General features: G+C 46.1%; 1 protein-coding gene across 1 annotated transcript in view; it reads left to right on the top strand.

Moving 5' to 3' along the window:
* The window catches only part of TMEM201 (transmembrane protein 201), a 30,864-nt gene extending 19,688 nt beyond the window's left edge, over nucleotides 1–11,176 (top strand). The window contains exons 7-11 of the mRNA XM_032231878.1: nucleotides 4,601–4,818; nucleotides 5,562–5,633; nucleotides 5,983–6,261; nucleotides 7,935–8,054; nucleotides 8,708–11,176. Of these exons, the coding sequence (XP_032087769.1) occupies nucleotides 4,601–4,818; nucleotides 5,562–5,633; nucleotides 5,983–6,261; nucleotides 7,935–8,054; nucleotides 8,708–8,805 (787 nt within the window). The 3' untranslated portion in view covers nucleotides 8,806–11,176. The remainder of the gene's footprint in view (nucleotides 1–4,600; nucleotides 4,819–5,561; nucleotides 5,634–5,982; nucleotides 6,262–7,934; nucleotides 8,055–8,707) is intronic.
* Nucleotides 11,177–22,281: the final 11,105 nt, after the last annotated feature.

The raw sequence follows: 22,281 nt of genomic DNA on the forward strand, positions 1-22,281 counted from the left end.
AATAGGGACCACCTTTGGTGGGAAGGGAACAGCGTTTTGTGCACCTTCGGGAGTTGAGTCATGCCGGCCACACGACCACGGAGACGTCTTCGGCTTTGAAACGGAGATGAGCACCGCCCCCTAGAGTCGGGAACGACTAGTACAGATGTGCGGGGGGAAACTTTACCTTTAAGGGGATTCCCCCAACTGCTGTTGGCAAAGGGTAAATAGGTTGAGCACCTTCTCCGGAGCTGAAGGATTGTGGATGATCAGCAAACCCGGGCCGTGCAGATAAACACAGCGTAGAAAATCTTTCGCACCTCCTTTCCTGGTTTACAGGTTTAGCTAAATTTACCTTCTGGTATCTCTTGCTTTTAATGGTTTTAATGTCAGGCTTCAGAAGAACTTGGTTAATTCTCACCAGGGCCATGAGGAATCTCTCTGCTTTTCCTGGAATTCTTGGACTCCGATCTCCATCATCCCTGATCATCAATGGCGTTTGGAGTCCAGAAGCCCTCTAGGTCTTTCCAGGATGGCTCAACTAGGACTGGTTTTTCCCCTGCAAAAAAAGCAAAATTTGGGGTGCGTTGGTATATAAAAACTGTGTTGGCCCCCGCCAAAGAAATAAAATAACAAGAGTTGGAAGGGACCCTGGAGGTCTTCTAGTCTGACCCCCTGCTCAAGCAGGATAGCCTATATACCATTTCATATAAATAGCTATCCAGTCTCTTCTTAAAAGCCTCCAGTGTTGGGGCATTCACAACTTCTGGAGGCAAGTTGTTCCACTGATTAATTGTCACCGTCAGGAAATTTCTCCTCAGTTGCTTCTCTCTTTGATTAGTTTCCACCCATTGCTTCTTGTTCTGCTCTCAGGTGCCTTGGAGAAGAGCTTGACTCCCTCTTCTTTGTGGCAACCCCTGAGATATTGGAAGACTACTATCATGTCACCCCTAGTCCTTCTTTTAATTCAACTAAACATACCCAGTTCCTGCAACCGTTCTTCATATGTTTTAGCCTCCATCCCCTAATCCTCTTCGTTGCTCTTCTCTGCACTCTTTCTAGAGTCTCCGCATCTTTTTTACATCATGGCGACCAAAACTGGATGCCGTATTCCAAGTGTTGCTTTACCAAGGCTTTATAAAGTGGTATTAACACTTCACGTGATCTTAATTCAATCAAGAGATTTAGAGATGTGTAAAGTTTTCAAGGGACAGGGATGTGGTGGCTCAGTGGCTAAGATGCTGAGCTTGTCAATCAGAACAGTCAGCAGTTCACCGGTTCGAATCCCTAGCGCCACGTAACAGGAGGGAGCTCCTGTGACTTGTCCCAGCTTCTGCCAACCTAGCAGTTTGAAAGCAGGTAAAAATGCAAGGAGAAAAATAGGGACCATCTTTGGTGGGAAGGGAACAGCGTTCCGTGCGCCTTCGGGAGTTGAGTCATGCCGGCCACAGAACCACGGAGACGTCTTCGGACAGCGCTGGCTCTTCGGCTTTGTAACGGAGATGAGCACTGCCCCCTAGAGTCGGGAATGACTAGCACATGTGTGCGAGGAGAAGCTTTACTTTTAAAGTTTTCAAAATAAGTAAGATCCTTTTTGTGGCATCTTCAGCCCACCAGACCTGAACTCCGAACAATAGCTTTTTCAGCTCAAAACTATAATCATGTCCCCAGTCCTCATGGCTTCTTGCGCCTGCTTCGGAGGAGGAGAAGGAGTTGAGAAGGCGGCTAAGCAGAATCACGGGGTACAAATCGGGAACATTTTCTTTTGGCTCGGAAACCTGTAGCGATCATCAAGTACTTCCAGATTAAGGTTGTCCCAAAAGTGCTTTTTTTCCCAGGACATTCTAGTTTTTCTTCGAAGACATTTCGCTTCTCCTCCCAAGAAGCTTCCTCAGCTCTGACTGGATGGTGGGGAAGGGAAGGTTTGATACTCCTTGCTAACAGCTGGTCCAACTTTCCAAGATCTCCCACCCCGTTGCTTCCTCCTTAAGATGGTTCATATCGTGTACCAGCCTGCTCCTTCCTTCCTCAGCCTCTTCTGCCTTCCTCTTCCTCCCGCCTGCCACCCAGCAAGCTTCAAATGATGCCTTTGGTGCCCCCCACCCCATCAGCCGCCTCTGTCCAGGAATTGGCTGGTACCCGAGCCGCCTCAGTGACTCCCCCCCCCATCCCCTTGCTCGCGGGAGCTGTGAACCGCCCCCTCCCCAAACACCGTCTGGGCTCAGCCAATGGCAGGGAGCCATGTAAATGTGCCCAGCCCTCAGACCAATGGGCAGTGCCCGGATGGAGAGACAAAGCCATTCTTGCACGAGAGCCGGCCAAAGGGATTCGGTCCAGTTTATTTCTTTATTCCTTGAAAGAGATGATGGATGCAGATTAAAGCGAGGGGCTGTTTCTTTGTCTCGGAGGGGAGGAGGACTCATCCCTGCGTGTTTTTGTCTGCCAGGTTTTTCTTCCCATTGTGTTCCGGCACCTTCTAAACCCCCCCCCCCTTCTTTTTTTTAAATGCTTCCCATCCACTGGAGCATCCCTTGAAACAAAATCTCTCTGCGTCTTATTTAAAATCCAGGTGGAAAAAAAGCACCTTTATTTTGCAAAGCCTTTTTTTTTTACAAAATGGCACAGGTTCGACACAACCTTTCGTGAGTTTTTCTTCTCTTTCTTTCTCTCTCCCTTTTTCTCTCTCTCTCCCTCCCTTTTTCTTCCCTTTCTTTTCCTTTCTTTCCTTTTCTCTCTTCCTCTTTCTCTCCCTCCTTCCTTTTCTTTCTCTTTCTCAATCTCTTTATCTCTCTTTCTCTCCCTTTCTTTCTCTTCCTCTCTTTCTCTCCTTCCCTTTTTCTTTTTTCTTTCTCTCTCCCTACCTACCTTTCTTTTTCTTTCTCCCTCTTCTCTTTCTCTCTGTTTCTCTTTCTTTCTCAATCTTTCTCTTCTTTCCTTTTCTCTTTCTTCTCCCTCCTTCTTTCTCTCTCTCCCTCTCTTTCTTTCTTTCTTTCTCTCAATCTTTCTCTCTTCCACCCTTCCTTTCTCTCTCCCTTTTTTCTCTTTCTCTCCTTCCTTCTGTTTCTCTCTGTTTCTTCCTTTCTCTTTCTCAATCTTTCTCTTTCCCTACCTTTCTTTTTCCCTCTTTCTCTATCCTTCCCTTTCTCTTTTTCTTTCTCTCTTTCTCAATCAATCTCTCTCCCTCCCTTTTTTTCTCTTTTTCTTTCTCAATCTTTCCTTCGTCTTTTTCCCCCTTTCTCTTTTCTTCCCTCTCTTCCAAACCCCTTCCCCAATTCTCATTGCCATTTCAGCCACACCTTTTTCTGTCTTGTTCTTGCACTGATGTGATACTCTTATCGGAGAAACATCAGCTGCTGTTGGTTTTTTTTTCAATTCCCAAACAAGGCATGTGGTATTTGGACAAGAAAAAAAAATGCACACATTCCTATTCCTGCTTTTTGAATAAGATCCCTATCGATTAGCCAAAAAAGGGTCGTTTTCAAATTCAAATTCTCCGGCACTAACTCCGATAAAAGTACTGGTATATTTTTCTCACCAAGGATGGATGAACTGCCTGGAAATTCATACCTCTTTGTGGGAAGGGAACTGAACATTTCCTTGCACACAGAAGATATAAATCAAATAATTCGGCTAATTGTAGTCCGGTGCTTTTAAGCTTTGGGCAGAATGTAGCTGGTTTAGATCTTTTTTCTCGATCTGTGCAACTTTCAAGATGCGTGGACTTCAATTCCCAGAATTCCCCCTGCCATTGAGGAATCCTGGGAGTTGAAGTCCACACACCTTAAAATTGTTCGGTTGAAAAATGCATCCCTAAAACAAAAATGCCTCATACTCCATCTTTTCAGGATTCTATAGAACCTTACAGAAAGAGGAAGACTAATTTGCAATTGTATTTATTTATTTATCAAATTTTCAAGAAGGACTCGGTGGCTCAGTGGCTAAGGTGCTCAGCTTGTCGATCAGAACAGTCGGCAGTTCGAATCGCTAGCGCCGCGTAATGGAGTGAGCTCCCGTGACTTGTCCCAGCTTCTGCCAACCTAGCAGTTTGAAAGCACGTTAAAAAATGCAAGTAGAAAAATAGGAACCACTTTTGGTGAGAACGGAACAGCGTTCCGTGTGCCTTCGGGAGTTGAGTCATGCCGGCCACATGACCACAGAGATGTCTTTGGACAGCGCTGGCTCTTCGGCTTTGAAACAGAGATGAACAATGCCCCCTAGAGTCGGAAATGACTAGCACATATGTGCATGGGGAACCTTTACCTTACCTTATTTATCAAATTTACACAACCCCCGCTGTCTCAGAAAAAAGTACGCCGGGAGGCATGCAGCACTGAATTAAAAGAACAAAATTATTAAAAAAAACATTGTCGTTATTAAAATGTAAGCCAAACCACAAGCTACAAGAGAGAATGACTTACGGAGATTGTATAAATAAAAGAGAGACAAGGACATCTGGAACGCCATAAAATGCCTTGGAGCGAAACCCCCTACGAAGTCCCCCATTTGCTTGAAACAAACTTGATTTTGTTTTATTGAGCAAATGCGGGAAAGGGGAGAAAAAACCGATAGCTTTTGTGCAAGCCCTTGCAACGTTGTGTATGTGTGTGTGTCTCCCTTGCAGGTTTTCTTCCGGAGACCAAGCGGCCATCTTCCCCAGCAGTGCCGAGTTCAGCTTCGCCTACCCCTCTCCTCCCCTCCCTTTCATCCCCAGTCCTCCCAGTATCCTCCAGTTGAACCAGCGGCTTTTCTGCTCCCCGCGTCGGACGTCCTCTTCTTCCCTCCCCGGGCGGCTGAATCGGGCCCTTTCGCTCGGCACGATTCCTTCCCTGGCCAGGACTGGTAAGCTTGTTTTCTTTCCTTACTTTGGCTGGTGTGGTGGTGGTGGTGGTGGCTTTTCCAAGTTTTCTAAGTTTCTAGTCCTTTGTGTGTTTGGCCTTGCTGAAGACAGAACAGCTGGCTTTCCTGCTTTTTTTAATCCGATATTTACTTCACTAGTGTAAAGTTTGTTAAATAGTCGAGTGAGTTCAGCGTTATCTTAAGCTCCCCCTAACCCACGACAAAGATGGGAAACTAAAAATTAACTACAGGTATAATCCTCAAGTTAATACCACAATCATCATCATCTTTTAATGACTCCATCATACCTTGCAGATAACTTCTCATTGTGCCCAGAGAGAGAAATATCTGCCTCTGCCTGGGATTGAACACACAGCCTTCTGATTATGAGGCAAGAGCTCTGTCTCTAGGCCACCGCACCACTCCCCTCTCTAAGCGGTTTACAGAGTCAGCCTCTTGTCCCCAACAATCCGGGTCCTCGTTTGACCCACCGGGGAAGGACGGAAGGCTGAGTCAACCTGGAGCCTCGTTAGATTCGAACTGCAAAATTGCAGGCAGCCGGCAGGCAGCAGAAGTAGCCTGCAGTACCGCCCTCTAGCCACTGCGCCACCTCTTCAGATTCCGCCATCTGGATCATCCCCTCTCCTTGCGTCTTTTTTGCCCCCTTCATACAATAACATTGCCGCAGTTACCCTACCTCGACCACCCATCCCGATTAAAAACTATCTTTTGTTTTCTGTGTTGAGATTCGGGCTACCTGTTCAGCGGAAGTCGGCCGCCCTCGCAGGCCTCCTGCCCCAAGGACTGGGCAGCATCAGGTGAGCGGAGGGCGTGGGGTCCCCCTCTCCTCTTCCACATCCCCCATTTGGACGAACTTCCCTTTTTTTTTCCCTCTTGCCACACCCGGAATCCGGATGTTAGCCTCCGTTACCCTGTGTAGAATCAGGCCGGGAAGGTCGGCCCTCCCCCATCCACAATGGAGCCACCCCCCTTTGGTGTGGGGTGATGGCCAAGAAAACAGCTGGATTGGGGGGGGGCTTCTGCCCTGTTCCCCCTGAAACTCCTGAGCCCACAAATTTCTCAAAATATTGAATATCCATTTTGCGCGGAATTGGGATGCGGCTAATTCTAACGCCCATTTTTCTCGGCTTCTTTCCGACCTTCTAGAATATTTCCCAGTCCTTTCCGGAAGCTGCATGCCCTCGCCGGTGCCCTCGCCGGCACCGTCGGTAGCCGGCTCCATGGCCTCCAGTTCCAGTTCCTTGCGCTTCCGCCGGCCTCTGATCAGCCCCGCTCGACTGAACCTGAAGGGGCAGCAGCTACGGCTCTTCCGGGGACAAAGCGAACTCCACCACGGGGAAGATTTCGCCCCTTCGGAAAACAGCCTGTTCACTCCGGAGCGGTCCGTCTTTCCAAAAACACACTTCGGAGAGCATGGCCCACCAGGTAGGCTCCTTTTGGAGACATGGGAAGAGCCAGATGTAGATACCGGACAGTCTCCAAGGGCAGTCCCGTGGGTCCGGCAAGGCTGTAATTGTTGTGGGAACTGGCAACAGATACGGACAGTGAGGAGGTTGGGGAGGAAGATGGGCCAGTCCTGGAGTCTGGGGAAGGCTCTGATGAGGGCTCTGTGTCGGAGGCAGAGAGGGGGCCAGGGCCGTCTGACAGCAATCAGCTGCCTTCAGAGTCAGACATCAGTGAGGCAGAAGAACAGTTGGAGCCTGTTCCCAGTGTGCACAGAGTTGCCAGACCAAGGGAACAGCTAAAGAACAGGGCTCGACTTGGGAGTAAGGTCACAGGTGGACGATGAATGGCCCCTCCCAGGGGAACTAAAAGAGGAGCGAAAGGGGAGTGGAGTTTGCAGGAGACAATTAGTTCGCTTCATTGGTTGGTGACTCTCGGAGACTCCGAGTGGTGCAAATGGTTTCTGTAGTCTGCATTTTTTTCCCCCCCTCTGGAAATCCATTCCTACTCCCACACCGTTCCAAAGGTCCTCATCCCAAATTGTATAGCTAAAATTCTGCAGAGTTTCTCAGTCATCCTGGTCGTGGTTGTTTCAAAGATGCTTTTTTTCAGGAGGCCACTGGACTTTCTGGTTTTTGTTTTTGTTTTTCTTTTGAAGAAGTTTCGCTTCTCATCCACTTCTCAATTTCGACTCTTCAGAGCTGAAGAAGCTTCCTGGATGAGAAGCGAAATGTCTTCGAAAGAAAGAAAAAGAAACAAGAAAGTCTAGTGGCCTCCTTAAAAAAAAGCACCTTGGAAACAACCCTGATCTGGATGACCAAGAATCTCTACGGATTTTTTGTCTCCTGCTTGAGCAGGGGGTTGGGGGGGGGGGTCAGACTAGAAGTCCTCCAAGGCCCCTTCCAACTCTCTCATTCTGTAAGGCGCGGGGGCATTTATTGGCCCTACTGGTTAGCGCTTGGAGCAGTCGCATTTCAAACATATCTCATCTTTGGAAGGACACTTAAAATCAGTTGACACACACACACACACACCCCGAACCAGATTTGGGTAAATTTATGGATGGATAACTTGGTTTGAAGGGTGGCTCAGTGGCTAAGACACTGTATAATTATTTTATATTGTTATGTATGTTTTGTTTTTTTCTGGGGTGTTTTTCTTTCTGTTTTTAAAGGTAAAAATGTTTAATAAAAACTATTTTAAAAAAAAGATACTGAGCTTGTCAGTCAGAAAGTTCGGCAGTTTGAATCCCTAGCGCTGTGTAATGGAGGGAGCTCCCGTGACTTGTCCCAGCTTCTGCCAGCCTAGCAGTTCGAAAGCACGTTAAAAAATGCAAGTAGGAAAATAGGAACCACCTTTGGTGGGAAGGGAGCAGCATTTGATGCGCCTTCGGGAGTTGAGTCATGCCGACCACATGACCACGGAGACGTCTTCAGACAGCGCTGGCTCTTTGGCTTTGAAACGGAGATGAGCACCGCCCCCTAGAATGGGGAACGACTAGCACATGTGTGCGAGGGGGAACCTTTAATCTTTACCTAACTTGGTTTGTCCACAATTGGGTGAGAATTTAAGAAAATGTCGAGTTGAGTGTAAGGATGAAGGAGGGGGGGAAAGTTTTGGTCCATGGACAGTTCAACTTTTGACTTTCCCCACAGATGTGACAGCGGCCAGCAGCGTCTCCACCGAGGATTCAGGGAAAAAGGCGGAGGGTTCGTCCCACTCATCCAATTGTGTTGTTGACACCACCACAAAAGAAGAACCTTCAGGCTGGAAGGGTGAGTTGATCGTTATCTTAAGCTCCCCTCCCTTTCCCCCGCCGCGCGGCAAAGATGACAAACCAGAAATTAGAATACAGGTGTAGTCCTCAACTTAAGACCCCAATCATCATCATCTTTAATTACCCCCCCCCCCTCATTCCTTGCGGGGTGGAGTCTGAGCAACTGAACGGAGCTAGCAGTGTTTATTACTGGCCAGATGCCCTTCCTGTCACCGCTGCGGAGTTTTATTCAGCAAGATATATTCTCCTGCTTGAGTAGGGGGTCAGACTAGAAGACCTCCAAGGTCCCTTCCGGCTGTTATTCTGTTCTAATTATCCGCCATTTGTCAGAAACGAAATAGGCTCTCCTGCTTGAGCAGGGGGTCAGACTAGATGACCTGCAAGGTCCCTGATTGAGAACCATCAACCCATGGAACAGAAGTTGCCTTCGGAAGTTGTGAGGGCTTCATCCCTGGAGGCTTTCAAGAAGAGACTGAACTGTCCTTTATCAGAAACGGTGTAGGGTGTGGGGTTGGACTAGATGACCTCCAAGGTCCCTTCCAGCTCTGTTATTCTGTAAGGAGAGACAGCATTTCCTAAGACGTTGCTTTTGAAAACCAAAATGGTAACTCGAACGCTTTTTCTCTCTCTCGTGGTTCCCTTCTTTCTTAGGCTGCTTTGGGAACTTCCTTCTCCGAGGTCTCCTGGCCGTCAGCCTGACGGTCAACGCCATCTTCACCTCGGCTTACCTCTACCAAACGTTGCGATGAGCCTCAGCTCCCCACTCCACCCCGCCCCCCAAAAGTGGGGAGGGTCTTCCCCATTTCCTTTCGTCCTGGAGATCGCGAGCTTACAGAAGAGACTCGGACATCACAAGGACCTTCTCCGTCGCATGGCCGCGTCCCGCACAGGCAGCGGGATCCGGTCTGTTTCTCCTGATCGCTGTGGCTGCCCTGATATTCCTCGCCTGCTTCTCCATCTTCTGAGAAGAGCCTGGGTGGATTGGGAAGCGCTCTTGACTTTTTTTCCCCCCTGGTTTCCCCCAATTTGTACAGAATGTGGGATGAAGAGATGGAGTTTGGAAGCGGGCTGCGGTTGCGTTCCGCCCTTCAGCCACAAACCTCGAATGGTGGTTAAATGCTGGCTCACGGAGAGAACTTAAGAACTTTGGGAGAGTCCTTCTCTCCATCCTCTTTGGTCTTCCAAGCCCCGGCCTCTCTTTTCCTAATCTTTCTGTGGCCGAGGGGAGGGGCAAAAAACCAGTCCCTTTGCGTTGCTGGATAAGTTGCTGACTTCCAGGATATCGGTCAGTTTCACTGCTTTTCAGGATCCGGTCAGTTTCACTGCTTTTCAGGATCCGGTCAGTTTCACTGCTTTTCAAGTCAAATGTATGTGGGACGTTTGGAGAAAGTCTCTGTTACTTGTGTCTATCTTTGTTCTTAATTTATTAATTTTCAAGGCCAGGGAGACAGTTTTTGAGAAGTTTCATGCAGGGCAAAATGGGTCAGTGGGCTGACATCTTTATTAGCATCAGGAGAAGTAAACCTGTGCAAATTAAAGTGATTTTTTTTTGTTGTTATTTTTTTCCCCATGCTTAAATGGCCTCTAATGACATCCTGCTTTTCCCCCAAACCAATTGGGTTCCTTCAATTGGGTTTTTGCATTTGGATGTTTGTTACTTCAGCTGCGGGAGAAAATCCCCTGCATGTAGAAAACTAGCAGTTGAGGGAGAAAGATGAAACCAGATGGCTTTTTTTCCTTTCCTTTTCCAGCCAGAGAAAAGCTGGTGGTGTGTGCTAGAAATTTAGAAAATTTAAACTCGGCTCCGGAAGTAACTTCCTGCGTTAAACACCCAAGTTTCAACCTTCCTCGTATGGCTCACCTCGGCTGGCTAAAATGATAAGAATGCTTCTTCTGCCTTAGCCGGCTGTGCAACATGGGTTAGAAGGCTGATTTTGCTTGTTTTTTTAAGGGCGTGACAAAAAGAGACCTCTTCAAAGCTTTTTTTTTTTTTCCCCCTGCCTCTTTAGCAAGAGAGGAATTTTAATTTATTTATTTTTTTAGCCAAGATTAAGACCCAACAACTTTATCCATCGGTGATCCTGGCTTGGAAAGCGGGACGTTCAATGTCTTATTGCCAATGGGCTCAGGGATGGTGCAGGATATCCAGTTAACTTTCTCAGAGTTCCCTCTGGTTGAAAAAGTTTCCAATTTTTTCCATCCTGGGTCTCTTCCCAGCTCCCATGAAACTTCTCTCAAAGTATTTTTTTTTTTGTTTTCCAGAAATTTCAAACGTTGTGTTAAAAGAGGCTTTCTTTAAAACCACCCTATCCGTCTTGTTTAATTTTGCTTCGTAGGGCGAATTTCTCAAAAGGGGGGTTCTCGCCCCATGGGGGTTGCAAGAAAGCAGCTTTTTAAAAAAAAAATCAGCGAAATATACACAGGGACGACACGATAGCTCGAACAAGAGGCCTGTATTTTTGGTGCTAGGAAACAGTTATTAAAAAGTCACACTGGTGTTCCTTTGATCACAGTGTTAAGGTGTATCTTAAGGGTTACCCGTTTTCAAACTTATTTTCTTAAACTTTAGGTGGGATGTGGGGGGGGGAAACCACACACACACACGTTTTTTTAAATGTATATTTCATATCCGTCTCTTTTTTTTCCCTTTCCTCCTGGGGAATAAGGTCTTAACGTTTGGCAACGGAAAAGTTTATTTTTCACATCCAGGAGTTTGTTTTCCAATTTGCCGTATTTCTGTCGAAGCAGTCCCTCTCTCCCCTGGATCTTTGCATCTTTTGTTACACGCAAAGGCACGCAACTGTAGCGGTAACCCCCTGAGGACTAGCTACTTGCTGAATGTACAAGAACAATCAAATATACACTGTGTTCCTGCGAGGCTTGAATTTCACCACCAATGGGAAGGCCGTTGGAGAAAATGACGGGATCTTTTATTTCATTTTATACATAAGGGGGCCGGAGACGAATCCGCCTTTCGGGGGTGTTTCAGATTTCATGTCGAAGGAGAGGGCGTTTCCCCCTCTTGTTATGTTTCCCCTCTTGAGATGTTTTATGTTCTGCGTTTGGAAGGTTATTTTTCTTTATAAAACAGTTGAGAATAAAAGTGACGTTGCATCTTGAGTTTTAAGTCTGTTGTGGAGCCGCCAGCAACAGCAGATTCGGACAGTGAGGAGGTTGGGGAGGAAGATGGGCCAGTCCTGGAGTCTGGGGAAGGCTCCAGGGTTGTATGACAGTTATCAGCTACCTTCAGGAGTCGGACATCAGTGAGGCAGAAGAACAGCTGGAGCCTGTTCCCGATGTGCGCATGCGCAGTGTTGCCAGACGAAGGGAGCAGCTAAGGAACAAGGGGCGACTTGGGAGGAAGGCCACAGAAGGACGGTGAATGGCCCCTCCCAGAGGTAATAAGAGAGGAGCTTGCAGGACGCCATTCGTTCATTCCTGCATTCTTGCCAAGTATTGCGGCATCTGAGAGTTATCAGCCTGGCCACTCTCCAAGCCTGATAAAGTTCGGTAGTTGTGAACTACCTTGAAAGACTGTGGGAGAGGAGGAAAGACTTTGCTGGAGTGAAATTCACTGTAAATTAAATAAAAGGGGTTTATCAGGGTGGGGACTCGGCTTCGTGCTGCTGGGGAAGCCCAGGTCTTGTTCTTGTATCACAGAGGGAGGAGAGGTTTAGAAAGCAAATTGTTTGCTAAACAGAATTGATCCTTTGCAAGCTGGTGCCCCCTACCAAACCCAACATGTGGGGTGAAATGTAGCATCCCCCGCCCCCCGGGCAGGTGTCGCCGAGGGTAAAGGATCAACGGCCCAAATAAAATCTGCATTTATATCCCAGGGCAAACCTGACCCCAAATTTACATTAATGAGTATCTTAAGACTGTCCCTTTAAGAATTCACAGGTCCTTATTTCTGTATAAAAGTAGAGGGAAGTTTTAAACTTTCAAAGTTGCTTTGGCCCTGATGTGCAAAAATCACACTTGAAATTTTAATTTTAATCCAGATAAGATCCAACTTACGACCACAATCGAGCCCCCAAATTCAGCTTGCAAAGTGAGAAATTAGTTAAGGGAGTTTGGTTTGCCCCGTGTTACGACTTTTCTTAACCACGTTCGTTAAGTGAATCACTGCGGTTGTTAAGTCAGTCACCCAGGAATCTGGCTTCCCCACTGACTTGGTTTGTCCGAAGGTCGGAAAAGTGGATCACATGACCCCGGGGCACTGCGATCATCATAAATATGAATCCGTTGCCAAGCATCTGAATTTTGATCGCGTGACCGTTGGGAGGCTGTAATGGTCATAAGTGTGAAAAATGGTCACAAGTTACTCTTAAGTGCTATTGTAACTTTGAATGGTCACTAAATGAATTATTGTAAAGCGAGGACTATTAATAAAAACATTGAAAAGAATCTTGAAGATAATGACTTAGGAAACTGCCCTCTGGTGGATACAGTGTGCCATTGCACCCCACAAAGAAAAGCAATGTATTTCATTGTGTTTTGTGTTCCATTTAATTTAAAATCGTGTTTGCCAAACAATATTGCAAAGCAATAATGGCAAGGTAACAACTGGCCTTTTGTGGCCAACGTTAACTATTTTTCCCAGGTGCTTCTCTAAAGTATAAGTATAGTATAAGTATAAGTATAATCTTTATTGTCATAGTACTTAAATACAACAAAATTGGTTTTAACCTCACTGGTGCAAAATTATAGCAGAAATGAAAAAAGAAAGGGGAAAAAAAAACAGCGTGTGCATGGAGTGATTGTGGTTGTATAAAGACGCTGTTTGACATTAAATTCAATTATAAAAACTTTTTCTGGGGGAATGATATGGCCAAAGGTATCCACAAGGGGGCAGCCCTTCTGACCGCAGATTTGCGCATGCTTCTGAAGATGCAATTTTAAATTTGTGATTTTTAATCCTTGCAAAGGCAAAGGTTCCCCTCGCACATATGTCCTAATCATTCCTGACTCTAGGGAGCGGTGCTCATCTCTGTTTCTAAGCCAAAGAGCCAGCGTTGTCCGAAGACGTCTCCATGGTCATGTGGCTGGCATGACTTGATGCCGAAGGAGCACGGAACGCTGTTCCCTTCCCACCAAAGGTGGTTCCTATTTTTCTACTTACATTTTTTAAACTGCTAGGTTGGCAGAAGCTGGGACAAGTCACGGGAGCTCACTTTGTTATGCGGCGCTAGGGATTCGAACCACTTGACTGCCGATTGACAAGCTCACCATCTTAGCCACTGAGCCGCCATATCCCTTGTAATCCTTGTTTTGGATTGTGGGCTGTTTTTAACCAACTTTCCCCTCATCACACCAAGGCCTGAGACAATCATAAATATAAAAAAATATTTAAAACTGTGCAGGCAGCTCTAAAAACCCCTAGCCACGAATATCCGAAGGAAAAGCCAAGTTGCAATCCACAGGGAGGGTGGAATAGAGTAGAGTAGAATAAAGTAGAGTAGAATTAGAATAGAATAGAAAATATGGAATGCAATGGAATAAAGAATAGAATAGAAAATAGAGTAGAATAGAAAATATGGAATGAAGACTATAATAGAATAGAGAATAGAGTAGAAAATATGGAATGCAATGGAATGAAGAATAGAATAGAAAATAGAATAAAATAGAATAGAAAATAGAATAGAAAATATGGAATGCAATGGAATGAAGAATAGAATAGAGAATAGAATAGAATAGAAAATATGGAATGCAATGGAATGAAGAATAGAATAGAAAATAGAATAGAATAGAAAATATGGAATGGAATGTAGAATAGAATAGAAAATATGGAATGCAATGGAATGAAGAATAGAATAGAAAATAGAAGAAAATAGAAAAGAATAGAAAATATGGAATGCAATGGAATGAAGAATAGAATAGAAAATAGAAGAAAATAGAAAAGAATAGAAAATATGGAATGCAATGGAATGAAGAATAGAATAGAAAATAGAAGAAAATAGAAAAGAATAGAAAATATGGAATGCAATGGAATGAAGAATAGAATAGAAAATATGGAATGCAATGGAATGTAGGATAGAATAGAAAATATGGAATGCAATGGAATGAAGAATAGAATAGAAAATAGAATAGGAATAGAATTCGAATTCATATTCGTATTATTGGCCAAGTGTGATTGGACACACAAGGAATTTGTCTTCGGTTCAAAAGTGGGGCTACAGTTTGTTACATCGCTCCGGAAAGTTACATTCTCCCGCTGACCCGTCTCTGAACCGCGGAGGTCAACCGCCGGGCGCAGAAGCGCACCAGGCTGCCGAGAAGCTGGGCGCCCAGCTTGCTCACCCGCGATCGCCCCCTCCCCCCAAAAGAGGAGCCCAGGAAATTGCCCCCAAAGCTGGATCCCCTTCAATGCTCCGGGGGCTCCCCGCGCCCTTGCCCGGCCGGGTCCCCCGACTCCCCCAAAACGAGAGGAGGGCAAGGAGAGGCGTGCGCGCTGCCTCGCCAAACGCGCGCTTTGGAGAGGCTCTCCAAGCGCTGCGCCCCGGCGAAACTCTCCAAGCGCTGCGTCCCGGAGCTGGCCGGCTCGGGCCAGGAAGAACGGCCCGGGGAGGATACCCCGGAGGAGGCTGCGAGCGGCCTGAAGCCCCCTTACTCCTACGTGGCCCTGATCGCCATGGCCATCGAAGCCAGCCCGGGCGGCCGCCTGCCGTTGCGCGCCATCTACCAGTACATCGCCGGCCGCTTTCCCTACTACCGGCTGGGCCAGCGCAGTTGGCAGAACAGCGTGCGCCACAACCTGAGCCTCCACGAGTGCTTCGTCAAGCTGCCCCGCCCGGGCGCCCCGCGCAAAGGCTGCGACTGGACGCTGGATCCGGCTTGCCGAGGCATGTTCGAGCCGGGCAAGTACCTGCGGCGGAAGCGCGCCAGCAGATCCAAACCGAATTCCCCACCGCCTCGCGTGGAGGCGCCCGTCCAGCCATCCTGCGGCCCGGATGGAAGCCTCTGGGTGCCCCCAGCGGTGGGGCAGCCCCCCTCGCATCCGATCGCCCACCGCCCGCCGGGGATCGTCCCCTTAGGCGTCTATGAGCCCTGTCCCTGCCTGTGGATCCCCGGCGGGGTGACTCCCCCGCAGCCACTGGTTCTCCAACCCTCGGCTCCCGTCCAGGCCTTCTCCGACCTTCCCATTTTCCCTTATTGGAGCTGGCACGAATCGACCTATTCCCTGATGGAGCTGAAATGAGAACATCCTGCAAAAGAAAGGGGGCCGGAGAAAAAGCTGGAGGAAGAAAGACAATCCAATTCTGGAGGTTGGCAGTCTCAAGTTTCTAGTTCTGGGTGAGGATGGTCCCCCTCCAGCTTCTGATTTTCCATGTTCTTTTCAAGGATGCCTCTTTCTCGAGGCCTCTCAAAGCAAAGGTGTTCCATCAATCTTCTCTTATTGAAATCCAGGCGGCCAACTTATGGACAGCAGCTCTGCTCCGATGCGCTCTTAATTCACAGCTTTGTCATGCGGGACGGAAGCAACTAGGTGGCGCAGGGCACGAATTCCAACAAACTTCAGTTTTTCTGCAAAGGCAGATTCTGTTTTTTTTTTTTAAATAAAAAATAAACAACCCACCAGAGAAAGAGAGATCTTCACTCTTGAGTTGGCAGTCAAGTTGGTAAAACTATAACTCCCAATATGTCATGGTGTAAGTTACGTTCCTGGTGTTGCCCTGATTGTAGATCAGGAGTACTGATGGGGGAGAGTGGGTGTCTGCAGATGGAGACCCCCTGAAGTATCCTGTTCGAAACTAGGCCAATTCCGCCAATTGTTTGCAAGAGACATACAAAAAATAAAATGCCACCTGGTTTTTGAATGAGGAAACTCCACCGCGTAGGAAGTTAAAACCAGGCAATGTTTTTACCACTCCTGTGATATTTTTTCTGTGTATGTGAATGTTGCTTTTAAGTTGGGGAAGTCCTTATTTCTTTATTTTTTTATTTTAATATAGAAGCATTTAAATCATTTATACTAGGAAAAGGTCACTGACTTCGACCTGGGTTTTTTCCCCCCCGCAAAGAATTTCTGCTGCAGTTTCGCAAAATTATTTTCTGCAGGATGATCACAACTCTGCAAATGCCCTCTTTTTTTTTTTTTTTTTTTAAATCCATTTGAAAAATGTCTCGAGCTGGGTTGAGCATTACGGTGGTGCAATTCCTTTCCTTTTGAAACAAAATCCAGAGAAATTGGGAAGAGTGTCCAGCTACGAAAAGCCAAACTGAAGAAAATTGGCTGTACCTCCTTTCCATTAATTATTCCATTAAAATAGTTTCCATTAATTATTTTCATTTAAAGATATTTCGATGCCTTGTACAGAAATAGAGCGATATTTGTAATTCCCCCCCTCCTCCCAATGTGTAGGTGCCAGGAGGGCATAAACCTTTAACACACACAAACACACACAATTTAAACATTTTTTTCTGCAAAACATATTCGTTGATTGTATTTAGAAAAGGGAAGTTGAAAACACCATTCATGATATAGTCCAGCAAGTTCCTTGTCTAAAAAGTTAATAATCCTGGTTCAAAGAATTTGCTGGATGAGGTTACTGTTGTTGACTGATTGTCCAATGTTGAGGCTTGCAATATTTTGATTTCCTCCTTCCAGGTTGGCGAATGCGTAAATGGCACAGTTTTCGCTAGCTGTTTTTTGTTAAGTTTGTTTGTTGGATAAACATAGTTCATCAGTTCGCGGCTTTCTGCTCTGTAGAAGGTTTTGACAGTTGTAATATGAGAAGTGGGGGGGAAAAAACAAATTTTGACAGGTCCGGGAAACTGAAAATCTGGGTAAGGGAAAAGGCTGGGGTTTTTTTTTTTTTTTTTTTAAAGAGAAGCTAATTTTTCCGTCTTCTGAATAAAGATCAAAGATTTTTAAAAAGTAAGAATGAACATGAAAACTTTCTCAAATAAAGTTTCACGCCATCTTCTATAAACCCCGGCTAATTTTTATAGCTCCTTTCTTTAAATTTACAGGACTGTGGAGTGATTTAAAGTCAATTAGTAAATCACAGGATGAAAAAAAAAAGTGATGCGTTTAGCATTTGTTATCTCCAATTGTTACTGTAATATTTTTAATACTGCAAGGGCAGCCTGGAACATTTTTAAGTTATAGTGGAAGAATATATATTTTTATTCTATCTATAGAGTTGTAAGCATAACCTGTTATTCAGTTCCTTCCTTGTGAGTTAAAATTATGTTTCAAATGTTGTTGCTGTTTGTGAAAAAACACTTTTTTAAAAATAAATTAAAGTTTTGATTGCATTAAAGTCTCTGAAGCCCGTTTGATTCCTTTTTACTTACTTAGGATAAATTTCTAGTATAGTTATTTGTAGATTTGTGTTTTTATTAAAAGGGGCATGGTGGCTCAGTTTCAAATCCCTAGTGCCACGTAACGGAGTGAGCTCCCGTCACTTGTCTCAGCTTCTGCCAACCCAGCCGTTCGAAAGCAGGTAAAAAATGCAAGTATAAAAATAGGGGCCACCTTTGGTGGGAAGGGAAGAGCGTTCTGTGCTCCTTCGGGAGTTGAGTCATGCCGGCCACATGACCACGGAGACGTCTTCGGACAGCGCTGGCTCTTCGGCTTTGAAACGGAGATGAGCACCGCCCCCTAGAGTCAGGAACGCCGAGCACATATGTGCGAAGGGAACCTTTACCTATTTTTAATAGAGAATAATTTTAACCTCTTGTCTCTTATTATTTTGCCTTCCGTCATCACCAGCCAGTAACGTGCATGTATTAAAAAGTTAAAAACAATTTTTACTAACGCTTTTGGGGTTTTCTTCTCCCTTTGAGTATTGTTTTTTCTCACCGGTAAGCATGAGATTTGAGATCTCCTTATACCTGTTTGCGGTTCTTTCAAACAGCGCAAACAAACAGCATTTACCGCTAAATACCAGTTTCACTTTTGTCTTCCTGAGCAATTTCTAGAGAGAGAGATGGGGGAGTTTGAATGCATTTTTTTCATCTTTGCTCTGTGGCCTCCACCAGGTGGCGCTGTTGGATGGTTTAAATGGGGGGGGGTCTTAATCTAATGCCCTGGGCCCATCCTATTGGGGGATTATGGGAAGGGTAGTACTTCTGGCAGTGGCAGATGCGAGAAACGTTGAAATGTTAATGGACAGGGTTCAACTGACAGCTAAACTGATATAAAGGAGATCTTTTTACCAATGGAACTCCCTGCTGCCGGATTTATATTATTCTCTCTTTTTTTTTTTTAAGAAAGAGCCTTAAATTATAACATGAGTCTCCTTTTTACCCTTCCAGTTCTCAAATCTGACCATTCCACAAAATGAATTGCAAGGATCCAAAGTGGACCCGTTACATCTCAAGCTGCCTCCTCTCTTCGTTGCTTTCGATCCTGAGGACTAGGAACTTGAGAGCAGATGCTTTTGTTAAAATGAGATTTTCAGGGTACCAAAATGGCTGGTGGGGATTGCAGTGTGCCTGATGGGCCAAAAGAAAAGAGAGCTTTATAGTATTGTGATTTAAAAAAAACAAAAACATTTCACATTTAGAATGAAGCCCGTAAATTGCCTAAAAATGACATTTCTGTACTGCTTGCTGGTGGATTTCCCCTTGAGTGCTTTAAAATTTCCCAGCACTGACCCATTTTTTTTTCTCCTGGAGAAGCTGCGGTCATCTTAAAGTGTGTAAGGGTAAAAAGAGAGACTATTTTGGTGGTGTTTTTCTCTCTCTCTTTTCCTCTTCCCGTCCTGCATTTTTAACTGACTTTTTTTTTTAAGTGCAAACTTTTCCAGATCAAGAAATTATAAATACAGAAATGGGGATGAAGACAAAAAGGAGATACGCAGTCATTTCTTCTGATTAATCAATGGCAGAAAATGTGTTGTTTTTTTTAAAGGTTTGGCGTGGTGACAGTTGCATCCATAACATGATTCCGTGGCTTTTTATGTCGGCATAACTTGTTATGCTCTCTCCATCCCAGGAAAATATTTCTAAAATAATAACAACAACAAAGCCTTGCAAAGAGCAATTGACACAAAACAAGAAGAGGGGGGAACCACCTATTTTCCAAAGCACCAGAAGGCAGAACAAATAGCAATGGGTGGAAACTAATCCAGGAGAGAAACAACATGGGATTAAGGAGAGATTTACTGAGTGATAAGAATTAGGAATCGGTGGAATGGCTTGCCTCCAACACTTTCTGGGTGCTCCATCACTCCAGGCTTTTAAGAAGAGACTAGACAGCCATCTGTCTGAAATGCTGTAGCGTCTCCTGCTTTAAGCGTGGGGTGGACTAGAGGACCTCCAAGGTCCCTTCCAATTCTGTTATTCTGAAATAGAATGTGGCAAAAGTAAGCAAAGAGAGCATTAATAGTCATAGTTGCCTCCTGTACAAGCCCAGCGGTGAGATTCGATTTCTTTTACTACCAGTTCTGGGGGCGTGGCTTGGTGGGCATGGCAGGGGAAGGATACGGCAAAATCCCCATTCCCTGCCGATCATCTGGGACTCGGGAGGCAGAAAATAGATGGGGGCGAGGCCAGCCAGAGGTGGTATTTACCGGTTCTCTGAAATACTCAAAATTTCCGCTACCGGTTTTCCAGAACTGGTCAGAACCTGATGAATACCAACTCCAAAACAATGGGAGTACTAGGTAAAAATTCGGCATTGATAAACCCAATATCAGTCAATTGCAAAAGGCAGCTAGATGGGGCGGGGCCAGCCAGAGGTGTCATTTACCGGTTCTCCGAAATACTCAAAATTTCCACTACCGGTTCTCCAGAACTGGTCAGAACCTGATGAATATCAACTCCAAAACAATGGGAGTACTAGGTACACATTCAGCATTGATAAACCCAAAATAAGTCAATTGCAAAGGCAGCTCTCCTCCTAACAGCTTACATCCAGAGAACCTACATCGATGTAGCTTGATCCTGCCGGATTCCAGATCCGGCTCCTTCATCCAGTCCCATTTTTTTTTAAATCAGCCCAGGTCATCTAGGCCAGAGGTCACCAACCTTTTGGACCTCAGGGACACTAAATTTATAATTTTAAATCCCGCAGACTAACTAATATGATCTGCCTAATGACAGGCTGGGTGGGCGTGGCCAGGTGGTCATGTGACTGGATGGGGGTGGCTAACTCAATGTCACTCACATCGAAGGGCACCTCGCCGGCCTCTACTCACCCCTCCCCTGCCACCTACTCCTCACCCGCCCGCCCGGGCTCCTTTGGGCCCCAACAGGAAGCAGTTGCTGGAGCTAAGCAGCCACCAGGAGAAAGAGTTGGCAAAACAGCTCCGTTCAAATTGGATCCGGCCGAGAAGGAGGCTCAGCAGAAGCACCTCACTGAGGACTAGGAGCATAGGCTTTCCAAGCAGAGGGAAGACTTGCGGGAGCGCAAGGCCAGGTTACCGGCGCCTGGAGGCTCAGTGGGCGAAGATGGTCAGCCAGTTCCAGGCCATGATGCAGTCCCATTGGAACGAGGCCCTCCGGCTCTTCTCCACCAGCGGCTCTTCCCTCCAGCCTTCGCCCAAAGCCCCCCACCAGGAGGCTGAAGCAGACCCCAAGTCGGAATTTCTGCCCCCCTCCGACCCCCACAAAAAGACCCCGAAGGGGGAGACTCTCTGCAGCAACACAAGCCTTCATTGCACGTATCCATCCCAGGGGCCGTAGTTTGAGGACCCCCTGATTTAATGCAATATAAAAAATGCAAATAGTTTCTCTGCGGACCCCCAAAATTTTCTCGCAGACCACCAGTGGTCCACGGACCAGCAGTTGGTGACTGCTGATCTAAGCCAGTGGTTGGGCACCAGAGGAAGGTTTTTCCGTAGACTGGAGGGGAGTGTGATGTCGCATGCATCTTGCATCCTATGAATGGGGCTTCACTTGCTTCCACCGCCTGATTTCTGGTGTGCTGCGGCGCAGTACGAGTCCACGGAGCAGGGGTTGGAGACCCCTGATCTACGCTATGGGTACATTGCAGCCTTGCCCCGAATTCTCCCCCAAAGTCTTCAGTTGTTCCGCATTGCTAATGTTCTGCTATCTCAAGAGAGCTTCATCAAATCAGTAACCTCTTCCTGTGAGTATTTCTGGGCACAAACTGGCCGTCTCTGGCTTTTTTGCAGATCCCAAAAATGTATTCTGCAGCTGGTACACACACACACACACACAAATCTTGGTAACCTCTTGAAAAAGCCACGCTTCCTGTTTGTCTTGTGGCTCCTTCAAAGGTGGCCTTTTAAGACATTTTATTCGTTGTTGCCCAATGCCCCTTGGTTTGCTTGGAAAGGCTCCAAATGGATCAACACACACACAGAGCTGGATAAAACTATATAAGCCCAATTTCACTGATTACAAGTTTGAAAAGGCAACATGGCTCCGCCTGCAATCAAAGGCTCGGATCAGCTCCAGTCCAACTTCTATGTTTGTGTTTGTTTGAGAGAGAGTGAGTGAGAGAGGGAAGGGGGTAGGAGAGATAGTCCAATCCAACTTGTGTGTGTGTGTGTGTGTGTTTGAGAAAGGGGGGAGGGAGGGAGAGAGGGAAGAAGGAGGGGAAGGGAGAAGAAAAAGAATGAAGGAAACTTTTTCGCAAAGGAGAAAAACAAATGCTGTCGCTTTAAATCGGAACTGAGCATGCCTGGCTGTGGAATTCTGGGAGTCGAAGTTCACAAGTCTAAAAAAATTTGAAACCCACCACTGTATCAGTGCCTCACCAGCCATAAACCTCACCGCACGTCACTGAAGAGCAGTCAGGGTTGATCTCCTCTAAGAGTGTCCGGTTGGATGGCCTTGCAGTCCAAGGGACTCGCAGGAGTCTTCTCCAGCACCAGAGTTCAAAGGCCTCCATTCTTTGGCCTTCCTTACGGTCCAACCTTCACAGCCATCCATTGCAACTGGGAAAACCATCGCTTCCCCTAAAAAATACCGGATGAATTTCATTTCACCCTCCCCGAACGCTTCTGTGCTTATCTTTGCAACCTAATCTTAGAGATCTGGCTTTATTTATTTTGCCATTCCTGAGGACTAGTAACTTATTTGTTTTTAGCAATTCTGGGGAAATTGCAACATTCCGGTAAGCCTTGTTTGAGAGGCCTGCCAATGGAATTGGCCCGAAGTTCTTCCTTCTCCCATGTTTTTTCCCTCCTCCCCCAGATATTTTTGCATTTTTTGATGTTAGAAAATGAGGACCTTATAAAATCGGCCTCGGATTGGATAAGTAATTGCTGCATAGAAAGCAGTTTTGGAGAAGGGTAAAAATAAAA

Source organism: Thamnophis elegans, chromosome 15 (genome assembly GCF_009769535.1).
Source record: "Thamnophis elegans isolate rThaEle1 chromosome 15, rThaEle1.pri, whole genome shotgun sequence".
In the NCBI taxonomy this organism is placed as follows: Eukaryota; Metazoa; Chordata; class Lepidosauria; order Squamata; family Colubridae; genus Thamnophis; species Thamnophis elegans.